Source organism: Dasypus novemcinctus, chromosome 4 (assembly GCF_030445035.2).
Source record: "Dasypus novemcinctus isolate mDasNov1 chromosome 4, mDasNov1.1.hap2, whole genome shotgun sequence".
Classification (NCBI taxonomy): domain Eukaryota; kingdom Metazoa; phylum Chordata; class Mammalia; order Cingulata; family Dasypodidae; genus Dasypus; species Dasypus novemcinctus.
The window spans coordinates 10,794,714-10,807,851 of NC_080676.1; the positions used below are offsets into that span (position 1 = coordinate 10,794,714).

The 13,138-nt window shown below is 39.3% G+C and overlaps 1 protein-coding gene across 6 annotated transcripts in view; it reads right to left on the minus strand.

Annotated features, from left to right (window-relative positions):
• Positions 1-6,653: 6,653 nt before the first annotated feature.
• The window catches only part of XRN1 (5'-3' exoribonuclease 1), a 132,523-nt gene continuing 126,038 nt past the window's right edge, over positions 6,654-13,138 (minus strand). For 4 of the 6 annotated variants that reach the window (XM_058295101.2, XM_058295102.2, XM_071214554.1 and 1 more), the window contains 3 exons: positions 12,499-12,537; positions 11,858-12,021; positions 6,654-11,409 (listed from right to left, as the gene is read on the minus strand). In XM_058295101.2, the coding sequence (XP_058151084.1) occupies positions 11,107-11,409; positions 11,858-12,021; positions 12,499-12,537 (506 nt within the window). In that variant the 3' untranslated portion in view covers positions 6,654-11,106. The remainder of the gene's footprint in view (positions 11,410-11,857; positions 12,022-12,498; positions 12,538-13,138) is intronic. The other 2 variants (XM_071214556.1, XM_071214555.1) reach the window with 1 other exon arrangement.

Sequence of the window (13,138 nt, forward strand, 5' to 3'; positions counted from 1 at the left end):
TCCGTGAGTGCCGCCAGCTCTCTGCTCGGGCCAGCTTGCCTTCACTAGGAGGCCCTGGGAATTGAACCTGGGACCTCCCATATGGTAGACAGGAGCCCAATCGCTTGAGCCACATCCACTTCCCAAACCAGTTTTGAAATACTCCTTGATTTAAAAAGACACCCATGTATTCATTCACTTTTGGCCACATTCATTAAGAAATGCCAGACATAGAGGGATAAAAAATCTGGTGAGTTTGTACCTAGAGGTCTGCCCTGTCCTTTCAGCCTGTGTCACTGTAGGGTTAGGGACAATCGGGATCTCTAGCACAAATTCCTCCATCTCGAGTGAGATAATATAGACTCATGGTCATACACGACAGTTCCCGCCATCTTGGTGTTGTGAAGAGCTGGCTCAGGGTTGTTGCTTCGGTTTTGAGTTGGATAGGAAAGGACATGGATTCATTTTGAGAAGTCACCCACCCTACAATCAAGAAGTTCTTCCTTGAAGTCAGTCTGGATGCTCGACAGCACTCCCTCACTGCCTCCCTTTGGAAAAGCAGGCGCTCAGGATGGTTTTCTTCCGGCAGCCTGGCATTCAGCCTACTGTAGGGTTTTTTTTTTTGTTTTTTTTTTTTATGGTCTAATGGTCTTTTCAACCCTGGGCACAATTCCAGACTATTCTGGGTGATTCCTTCAGTCCAGAAGTCCAGGATGTCCTGCATGGTAGGTAGCTTTCCCATGCAAGGCATCCTTTCCAAGACAGAAAATTCTGGGTGCCTTTGGCAGGCTTACAATTGCTCTCTCACACATTCAACTAGATATAATATTGGTCATTTGACCACCTAAGCATAGTTCATGACTCGACGAGGTGCTCCAGGGAACTTGCTAATGTGAAAATTCCCTTGGATGGAGAGATGGGGGGGCCATGTGATAAATCAAATATACTAGAATGTTAATGGTGGTATCTGGGTGGGGAGTATGGGGATTTTCACTGTCCAATTCTTTAAAGTTTGCTGTATATTAGAAAATTTTTGTACTTCAATTTTGGGAAAAAGAAAAATTCTCTTAAAGGTGACTGGCACGGTCATTGGTGATCAGCTAAGACCTCCACCACTAGCCCTTTCTGCCAGGTTTTAGAGGGGTGGTTATGCCTAAGAGGGTGTACAGTGGCAAGAACATGCCAGGTCTCAGAGATTCTTGTTCAGGGAAAAGGCAAGTTTCAGAATGATGCATAAATCATGATGTCTTTATGTAAAATAAAAGCATAAACAAATTATAAGTAGTTCTACTGGGGCAGTGCCTGTATCAAAAACAGCCGGAACTGGAAGCAGACTTGGCCCAATGGATAGAGCATCTGCCTACCACATGGGAGGTCCAGGGTTCAAACCCAGGGCCTCCTGACCCATGTGATGAGCTGGCCCACGCACAGTGCTGATGCATGCAAGGAGTGCTCTGCCATACGGGGTGTCCCCCGTGTAGGGGAGCCCCATGCTCAGGGAGTGCGCCCCGTAAGGAGAGCCGCCCAGCGCGAAAGAAAGTGCAGCCTGCCCAGGAGTGGCGCTGCACACACGGAGAGCTGACGCGACAAAAAAAAGACACAGATTCCCCGTGCCGCTGACAAGAGTACAAGTGGACACAGAGGAACACACCATGAATGGACACAGAGAGCAGGCAACTGGGGGGGGGGGGCGGGGAAGGAGGGAGGCGGAGAGAAATAATTAAAAAATAAATCTTTAAAAAACAAACAAACAAAAGAAACAGCCAGAAGGATACCCACCACATGCTGACAGTAGTCACCTTCAGAAGGTGGTCAAACAGATTTTACTCTTATCTGTCATGCTCTGAAATTTCATAGGAAATGTAGTCATGTGTTACTTGTATACATAAAAATTAATAAGAATAAAAAGCTAGAATATGGGTTTTGGGATTCAACAGACCTCTTGAATCCCAGCTCAGCTACTTATTGTGTCTTTGGGCAAGTTAATCCTTTTGTACTGGTTTTCTTCTTTGTGAAATGGGCTAATGCTATTTAATATTGTTAATTACTTTATTATAATTGTTATTGCCATTGTTGATACGTTTTGAGGATTAAAAGTGTCATATAAAGTGACTGGTATCAAGTAGATACTCCACAATCCACAAGGGGTGACTATTAGTATTACTGACCCTTGAGCAACAAATTTCCTTGCTGTGTCCATGGGGACACAACGATGTGGCTTTTACCTGAACAATATGAGTGGGAAAGTCCTGCAGCCAAGCTAGTGGAGAAATTCCCAGTCTTGGCAATAACATGAGGGATTTCTCCATCAATTTTTGCCCAGTTTTCTTGTAGAACATGGTGTTTTTAACATAATAAGCAAAGGGTAGTTCATCACCATCCAGGATTTTGTGATTTAGTATCTCTCGGACTCCATAAAGTAAGATCTTGGTAAGAAATTGGCGTTCATGCTCCTGGTAATCCATGAATGTAGGTGCAGAGGTCAACATGTGTTTGACATTCCAGGAAGTGTCATCCGGCTGAGAAAGAATTCTTGGAAGGAACACTTGTATTTTCTTGGTCAATAAAGCAGGTTCTTCGTGCGAGAATGGGGAGAAAGTAATTCCCTGGAAAGCTCAAAGCTCTTGTGTTGTTTCTGGAGCAAATATACCATGAATTTAAATACAGCTCTTCCCTGGTAAAATATTAATTGGTCAGCTTGGAGGGTGACCCTAGAAACTCTAAGTCCACATTTCTTGTTTCACTTGGATCCAAAATATTGGACAATTTAGAGTTTCTAAGGTACATTGTTGTTATCTGGATGATTGAAACAGCTTTTGTCTTCCTGTCTACAATTTTCCCTCTTTGCCACCAAAATTTTGTTTTAAAAGCAAATAACGCCTTTTAAAAAATCTTTTAACAGTGCCTATTAGAAGAACATTTGAGAGCTATCTTGACATCCTGAACCTTCTTCCTCTGAGAAAGAATGGGCCACAGCAGCTGTGTATGCATTAATTGATTTTACCTGCTTAGACACAGGTAGAAGTCTGATACAAATTTGGAGACGACTCCAAATGGTCTAGTCTGGCTGTTGGAACTGAGGCAATGTGAAAATAGACTATGGAAGCCATGCATGGTAAACAGAAAGGCAGAGGTGAGACTAGAGGGGATTGCTCTCTGGATTCCCGATGGCATTCTTTTTCTAAGTCCAGGTCTCTTTGAGTGTGTTCTTGCCCTTACGTTCTAGATTTTCCTGCATCTGTACGATAACTCTTCTACCCCCATTTTTTGTGTGTGTGTGTGTGCTAGATTTGGTTTGAGTGGGATTTTTTTAAACCTCCAGACGAAAGAGGCTTGACTGTGACAGCTCCCTGTTTGGGATGAAATTCCAACACGTCAGCAGGGTCTGCGAGGTTCTTTATGATCTGGATCCTCCCTTCACTTTCAGTTTTACATCTGACCTCTCTTAATCTGTGCCACACAAAATCTTTAAATTTCCAGAGCTCTAATTAAACTTTCTCCATCTGGGTCTTAGGCTCAGCTCTTCCAGGAGAGTCCCTGAGACTGATACCTGCCTAGCCTGTGCAGTACCCTTTCTTGTGTTCTTGTTACCCTGGTGTTGTGCTCCGGGATTCACTTGTCCGTCCCTCATCTACTAGACTTTATGGACACTCAAGAGTAGGTCTTTTTTTTTTTTTTTAAAGATTTATTTGTTTATTTAATTTCCCCCCCTCCCCTGGTTGTCTGTTCTTGGTGTCTATTTGCTGCGTCTTGTTTCTTTGTCCGCTTCTGTTGTCGTCAGCGGCACGGGAAGTGTGGGCGGCGCCATTCCTGGGCAGGCTGCTCTTTCTTTTCACGCTGGGCGGCTTTCCTCATGGGCGCACTCCTTGCGCGTGGGGCTCCCCCATGCGGGGGACACCCTTGCGTGGCACGGCACTCCTTGCGCGCATCAGCGCTGCGCATGGCCAGCTCCACACGGGTCAAGGAGGCCCGGGGTTTGAACCGCGGACCTCCCATATGGTAGACGGACGCCCTAACCACTGGGCCAAAGTCCGTTTCCCAAGAGTAGGTCTTAATGTATTTGTAATCCCCATGTTTGTGCTAGGTCCTTAAGAGCTACCAATAAATAATAAATGAAGGCATGAATGAAAGAATATATTCATAAAATTATACATATTTGATGTAAAATCTGGACTATAAAATCTAAGCCTTATAGTATAATAAAGTGGCCAAGAGTGTAAATTTGCAATCAGACTACTGTGTAGATAAGACTTACCTACCCGATAGGTAGGGCTATGAGGATTAAATGAGGTAATCTATGTAAACCATTTAGAACTTTGGAATGGGACATAGGAAGTACCTACTAATTGGCAGCTATATTTATTGATTGATCTTACATTTAGGGACTCAGTGAAAAACGACTGAAATTCCTAAAGCTGTAGGAATCAGTGATTCCATAAAGCATGAGAAAGTTTTAAAGGCAACCATTTTCCAAGATGAAGGAGTTTAACTGAGATTACCCCTCTATGAGAGCTGACTGTTCGCAGGGGCATCACAGACGGTGAGCTTCAGTTTATATTAAGCAAAACTTCTGCTCAATAGGCCTTTTTTAAAAACTGGAATGATTTGACTGACTGCTGTCTCAGAAAGTGGTTGTTGCTAAGAGGTTGCACTAGAGATCAGCAGGTCCTCATTTGCCCAGATTCTCTAGAAGTTGTCAACTCAAGAGAAGCTACCCAGCAGGGGCAGCCCTTTCTCAAGGTGATTGTCCCTCCCCTTCGACTCCTACAAAGCATGAATAAGCAAAGACGACTCCTACAAAGCATGAATAAGCAAAGACGTAGATCCCCACGTAGATCACATAGATCCCCATGGCCTCACGGAGAAGGGACGGAGAATGAATTGGAGAATAACACTGTGATAAAGGCTCAGTTCCCAAGAGGCCTGATTGTACTTCTTGAATATTCTTGTAATTGTCCATATTCTTACCAACAAACTCTCTTTGCTGAAGCTAGCTTGGGTAGGTTTTGGTATGTTTAACTAAATGATTTTCAAGCAAAAAAAATTGGTACCAAGACCAGGCCCCTGTGAGGCTATAGAGTTGGAGTGGAGAGGGATGGTGACTGAGAATTTCAGTGTGGAAAGCTGGCGATCTGGGGGAATGAAGGGAGGAGCTAGGTAGGTCTTCACTAGTAGTCTTAGATCACATGCCTCCTGCTGGATCAAGGTGGTCAAATTAGTTTCAGAATGTGATCACTCCTCCTGAATTGAGTAGAGTACAACAGGAGAGACGATCTCAAGTTTATAGTGTAGAGATGGAAACAGACATAGCAGGAAGAGGTTTTCTTCTCTCTTTGTCCCCTTCCTTCCAACTCCTTCCACTCCTCCCATAGAGATATTTTGGTAAATGAACACATCAGAGTTATACAGTGAGACACGGTCAAGATTAGCAAAGTTTGTTAGTCTAGAAAATTCCCCAATTTTATGAATAGAATTAAAGCCTCCTCCTACATGGCTCTGTAAGAATCTGCCCTTGCATGGTAAAAAAATATAGAAGGGATCATAGGAGGGAAAAAAAGAGGGCAATAGAAAGAGAAGATGCCCCTAGATGCCCAAGTAAGGTACAGGGATAGATGAACTGGAAGGTGGTGGGAGACTCAGTGGTATTTGGCACCATCCAAGTGTTACTGGATTTTATGTAGGTTCTTGGCTATGCTGCAGGAATGAATTTCAAGAGCACGCCAGGTGAGTTAGGTCAGTAATTTATTCAGGTAGGGTGGGAAGAGAAATGGGAGAAAATAACAGAGCAGGGGTTGAGGATGGGGATGAAAAGGGATGAAGAGGGGTGATTTACAAGCTACAATTCCCCATTAGAGATTATAAATCCCCAGGTTTACTTGCGTGGCCATGTGGCAGAGGAAAAGTGGCAAGGGTGGTGCACAGAGGACAGGAACGAGAGGCAAGAGAGCAGGGCGAGAACATGCTCAGCCTTGCAGTTTGCTTTATAAACTATTAATTATTCCACTCCTTTGCTAATGGCAGGGGAGGGGCTCCAGCTCTTTGCTGTTTTGATTGATCACCCCACCCATCAATCCCCTAGTGAGAACCCAATGATAAAGTCTCTAGGGAACATCTGGGGCTTTTCCTTGCTCCCAGAAGAAGTCTTTGTTCTGGATAGCAGAATCTTGGGGGTGGGGGTCTTCCAGCAGCCGTTGTGGGGGTTACTGATGTCCACATGGACTTTTTCCAGGTTCCAGATCGTCTATTTAAATTCCCTATCTTAGTAGCCTGCTTTACAAGGACCTTGGGAGTGTCTGAGATGCAGCTAATAGATCTGAATATACACATAAGTCATTATGACTATTAAAATTTTTAAAGTTCCTACTATGTATATAGTGCTTTCACACAAATTAACCACATAAAGAATGTTTTCTTCCTTTAGGACATGAATAAACTGAGGCTTAGACCTTACATAACTTGCCAATGCTAATATAATGACTTATTTACAGTTAGTAAGAGGTAGAGCTAGGATCTGAATGGCAGCTGTTTAAGTCTACCAACTACGTGGTCTCTGTTTACTCTAGATGACATAGTATCAAGAAACAGATATAAAAGGATATAGGGTTTAAATGAATACCACAATGTTTCTATTTTTTTATATGGATGCAAATATACAAGAACAAACAGCTACAAAATCATTCTCAAGTCTTTAATTAAAATCCATAAAATATTTAACATGTATAGATTAAACTCTTTCAGTGACTCATATTTTAAAATCCTTTTGCACAGCATTTTGAGGCTAACTTCATGCTAGATATCTACAAATGTACAACTTAACACAAAAATACATTCGGAGTCCATTCCAATGCAAGTTTAAAACTCTTACTTGGCAGACAAACAATGCAAAGATATTTAAAAAACAAAAACTACAAAATGAGCACATAAAGTCTTCCCTTTTGAATTTTTAATAAAATACTGCTCTGTAAAAGATTTAATGAAAAATTCCAGTTACTTATAAAATAGTTATATATGTGAGAAAAGCAATGAATCAAGATATATATATTTATGTATGAATTAAACTTAATTATACTATTTAAATAAAGAAAATGTTGAACACTTTGATGATGCAACACACCATCTACTACTCATATATCAAAATAGATGAAAATATTAAAAGAAGCAATCGGTTGTCAAGCAAAAGAAAATGTAAGATACTTCTGTGTGGGAGAAGGACTTAACTGTAAAGAAAAGAAAGAACTAAAAGAACCTAAGTAAACTGTGGACCAAATTCTCACTCCTAATAGTTCATAGAAATGGTATGAGAATTCGGCTTCTAGTTAGTTGCTAAAACATCTAACACAACTTAATTACTTGGCCTGGGCAATTTAATAGTATACCAATAGCAATGGTATAATTTTCAGAGGTCTAACTATGTAAAAATGTATCTATTGGAAACTACAGTCTCCTTCACAAATTGCACTTGAGATGGCTGAATGCATTGATTAAGCAAGGCATTATTATTTGTTAATGGCACACAAACACACATACAGACACACAAATGCATAAGCAGCAATGGATTGTTGACACTCTGAACTACTAAAACTATTTCTTCACCTTTTCTTTTTCTAAAAGCAGGGTCTGTGATGTGGGACTTATTAATTCAAGTGAACAGTGAAACCTAGCGCCTGCGTGTATGTTTTGTCCTGTTCCTGGAGACCTGATTTTACACTTTAACCTGTCTAGTCTTGTTTCACTGACAAAGCTTACAAAATATATAAAGAATACTGACAGTTCGAGTACTACTGTTATTTTGGAAAAATGACAAGTGAGCTTCTATGATTCATTCCTTTTTAGGTGGAGAATGTCTTCCCTTCACACCCATTTCCTTCTAATAAATCAATTCCCTTCTACAGTAAAAATACAAGTTGGAAGCAAGATGATACTAAGAAATATAGCAAGCTCAAAGAGCTGGGAATTCGTGTAACAATTGTTTTTTAAAAGATGTTCTAAATAAGGAAAGTATGCTAGAACTTCAATGGAGAGTTGGGCATTTCTAGCTATCTCATATCACCATGAAAATGTATGGTTTATCAATACAAATAGATGACTTAAAAAGTAAATAAAAAAAGGCCCTGCTGCTTATCTAGTTCTTTGAGATGGAAAGACATTTTGCACTCTTAAAAAACAGGAATTAGACATACCTTATTTAACTATTTCCTTCTTCCAACTTTCTCTCTCTCTGCCCCTCCCCTTAAAACAAAGAATCTAGATTAGTTTGGAAGTATCAGTCCAAACCAAAGCAAATACCTGATCACAGAAGAGCCAAATAAATAACAAAAACTTGCATCGAAGTTCTTCATCATACCCCCTATTGCACACACCCCCACCAACAGGGAAAACAAACAAAAACCAACTCCAATCTTTTCTACTTATCCCCATGAAAAGCTAGGATATTTAAAAATTGAAACAGGGATTACATAGAGGCAAATTTAATTTTTTACATAACTGAGTCTCAGATGTTTAAAACTTTAGTCAACATGGTGTTCAAATTAATACATTCTATCTGTCAAATTATAAAACAGATATGAACAGGTAACGTAGCAACTGTGAAAAAAAAAGACACTGGAAAGATTACTCTTCAAAATTCACTTAATTTGCTAAATATATATATATAGAATGAGAATAATGAGAAACAATATTTCATTAAGGAAGGGAAGGTTTAAGTAGATTTAACTACTGAAGTTATGTGGAAATATGAAGAAATTTGGAGAATCTGCTCTTTTGCAGTTTTTGCAAAAAGTCCAAAGCACATTAAACATTGAAGGGACATAATTCTAACTTCTGGGGGTGGTCTGAGTCTGCTTCATATAAAAGGGGAAAACAGTAAGCTTCCCAAAGTGCGACTGTTCTTCAGAGATGCACTAGCCTCCACCAGGCCTGACCATTAAGGGATCCAGCTGACTTCAGATCACCGCGAGCTAAGAACAGCCTCTGCCTCGGAGTCCTTCACAGAGAGCGCCCCCCTCCCCTTAATTTCGGGCCTGTATTTGGATAGGTCTACAAGGGGAAAAGAATATGGAAGGAGGCCTGGACACTATCTAGCCAGCATGAGTTCTCTCCTATATTTCAGTCTCTCTTCAATTGAAAAAAAAATGAATGAAAAGAAAATTTTCTTTTCACTGCCTATCCATGTAGAATTGTTAGTTGGTTTTTCTAGAGTACTGGGAAAGTATCCTTAAGGGTTCAGTGTCACTGTGCTTCCTGAAATTTCTCTCAGAGTTTTCAGAAGATGGCATGTGCTCCTTCCTCTGTGCTCTAAAACAGATGTGTACCACACACTGTTCATAGACCTGTCACACAGCTGAAAGGTGATGAGTGAAGCAATTCTTGAAAGCTGGAGTTGGTGCAGTCTTGTGAGATGAATATTATTTAAGATGTGGTAAAAGGTTACTATAGTTACAATTACAATTTAATTTTTTTCCCTGTAATTCCCATAATAGACGTTTCCTTTTAAAACAAATAGAATAAATCCATACATTTGAAAGCCAAGAATGATGTATGATATTTAGAAGTTTGGCTGTGGGGAGTTAGAAGAGGTTTATCAGGCAATGAGAATAAACACTGGGAATTACTTTATCTCATTACTCAAAACCCTATTACAGATCAACAAATTTCCAACAAAGAAATGCTGGGAACCAATGAACATCTGAACCTAGGAAATTAATAAAATAAAATCACAGAAACTTCCATGACTATAATAAATGACAAATAATGAGCAAGTATCCTGGCTAATATTTAGAGAAACTCTGAAATCAGTGTTAGAGAATGGAATCCATTTAATTTAATATCAGCATTAAAAAAATAGACTACTTTAGGACTCATGGTAGAGCTTTCTATGAGCAAATGAAATTGGGTAGAACAATAAGAATCTTCAATAAAGATAGTGGTTCTCACTTTAAAAAAGTATGATAACTTACTGCCTTAAAAATATAAGTATATCACAAAAACTAAAGGATAAATATATATATATAAAACTCAGGCCCTGGTTCCATTAAGAAATTTTCACAAATTCTAAAATAATTTCAACAGCCACAGCCTGAACAACACACACCCACACCTGACATGCAAAGACAAAATGGCAGAGTCACTGAGCAATTTAGCAAAAAGCTTTAACAGGCATCACAAAGTGACTGATGATTGTGTTTGTATTATGGCACACCTTGGAATTTAAAAAATATAATTTCATCAGTCCCAGGAAGCACTACACATGGACCAAAGTGAAGCTCTGATATATGTTAAGTATACAGGTAAAAAGCTATACAAAAGAATTACACAATTTGTTTCAATTAACAACATGATTAATATTTTGTAGTTTATTCTATTAGAAGAGTAATTTGTAATCAATGTACCCTGTAGATTTTGAAACTTAATTTTATAAGAAATTACTAATGCTGGTTTTTGAAAAATCTAAAAAAAAAATACTCAAATCTAGATTGCTATTTATAGTTCTAAGCAGTTGGATGAAATATTTTGATCAGTATTTTAAAGTTGCTTTGGTACAAAATGTGAATAAAGCAAAACTGGCAGCACCACAACAAGTGTGATCCTTTCACAGCAGGTATAAAGGACCCTCAGAGACAATGGAACATAAATTAAAATACATATAAATAACATCCATTCTTCTGATAATTTTGTTACATAATTAAAAAGCAAAATAAAATCCACATTCAATAAATTATATTTGAGGCCAAATTTTCATGCTTCATTTAATCATCCCTCAAAGACAGCATACAAAATGCTTATTATTATTGCTAATATGATGTCTAAAATTCATTGCTCAGGATGCGTCTAATGATGAGTCCAGTGGTTACAGTGGTATATTTTAATTCTTAGACCACTGATGTTTTAATTTATAGCCTTTTTTTTTTTTACTTTATTGAGGTATAACTGATGTAAAATAAACTGCACATATTTAAAATGTACATTTGATAGTCTTTTAACGTGAAAAGTGCCCAACTAAAATATTTAAACTTTTCAATTCAAACATATTATCTTAAAATAGTACATTTTAATTTTTGAGACATAGATATGGACTTATAAAAAGGGGTGTGGAAAGGAAAAAAATTAATTTAATACCAAGTACCAAATTTATTCAGAAGGTTTAGAAACGCCAAAATTGACAGCTAGTTTTCTTGGTTTTCTCCTTGAAGAGGAACTTGGTGTTGACTTATGAGACACAACACGGCCTTGGGAGGCAGATTCAACTTGAAAAGAAGATTCGGCCTGAGTACTCTGAGGAGACTTTAAGGAAGCTGAAGAACTCTCCTGTGGAATCACTTTGGTGACATTGGAAGACCCTGGCTGGCTAGTCTGAAGTGGGGGAGCTTGACAAGAACTCTGGGCTTCCTTATTTTCAAAGTTCTTTTTGTTCGCAACTCTTTTTTTAGTAACCTTTAAGGAATAAAAGTATCATTAATTAACAAGATAGCATAAAAAAATCTAGCATCAGAAAATACCAAAAATTGTGTTGCAAATATTTTTCAATCATTGTGACTTTCACTTATAATATGCAGACCAGATTTTAGTAACTCAGAGAAGAATTTTGTTACAAATAAAATATTAAAAGAACTGTCCATAATTTAAAAATAAAGTGAATTTACATTGCTGATTTTAAATCACTTTATGTTAGAAAAGCATTGTTATTTTCTAGAGTGACCATTATTTATTAGAACACAAAGTCAGAGAATAGGTACCAGGTCAGACTTGTTAACACTAAATTTGCAGCACCCAGGTAAAAATTGGACTTCTAAGTTGACACTGAATACATAACTACTGAATAAACAAATTCTGATCAGCAGTCTTAGAGCATTTGAAAAATAATTCTTTATCCAGGTCTTACCTGCAGAGGTATGAATTGATGATGCACACGACCTGGCATTCCCCTGTCCGTCGGTATAGTCCCAGAATATGAAGTATGATGGAAGGGCTTTGCCCCAGAAACTGGCACTGGTGGTACCCATGGCATTGAGCCAAAGAGATGAGATGATGAAGGCATCATATTAGCTGTTAAAAACCATGGAAAATTTCTCTTACATGTAAAACATGATCATCAAAGCACTGAAATCTGAAATTTAAGACCCCCTCTGTCAGTTTTTTGTTTTTGTTTTTTTATCTTTGGCAAAAGGGTTACACTAAACCTATAAGTACTATTTTTGACCACAGGAGCCTCCTGCTTAGAACTGTAAACTGTCTACAGAAAACAATTTATCATTATGTCGTCTGGCCTGCAAAGTCCAATAGTACCACATACAGTATAAGGCAAACACTAGGAAACCAAGAAATTTGTGTGACCTGTTTTATTGCGATATTTGCTTTATTGCAGTGGTCTGGGACTCAACTCACAATATTGCTGAAGTATGCCTGTACTGACATAAGCCTTAGGAATATTTGCAATTGTATTAAAAAATAATAAAAGGGCCATGAAACTGTTCTTCGTGGGAGAAAGCTTGGACCCAAAGAGAAAAATCTTAAGGATCTTACCTGCCCCCAATGCTAAGTTGTTTCCATAGTGATCCCAGCCTATAAAAAAATCAAACAAGGTGAAGTCCTGAAATCTGACCACTTTAATATAACATATAGAATCTTTCTTTCTCCTATTGCAATATTTGTAATTTAAGGACTTTTTTTCCATGTATATTTTGTTTCTTATTTTGTGTGGGAAATTTGAAAATACAGAGACTCCTGGGCAGGGTCTCAGACTTGGTGAGTCAGACTCTCTGGGGGACACAGGAGTCTTAATTTTTAACAAATTTCTCTCCCCTTCCCCCCCCACCCTGGTTGTCTGTTCTCTGTGTCTATTTGCTGCATCTTCTTTGTCCGCTTCTGCTGTTGTCAGCGGCACGGGAATCTGTGTGCTGTTGTCAGCGGCACGGGAATCTGTGTTTCTTTTTGTTGCGTCATCTTGTTGTGTCAGCTCTCCATGTGGGCGGCACCATTCCTGGGCAGGCTGCACTTTCCTTCGGGTTGGGCGGCTCTCCTTATGGGGCGCACTCCTTGCACATGGGGCTCCCCTACGCGGGGGACACCCCTGCGTGGCAGGGCACTCCTTGCGCGCATCAGCACTGCGCACAGGCCAGCTCCACATGGGTCAAGGAGGCCTGGGGTTTGCACCGCGGACCTC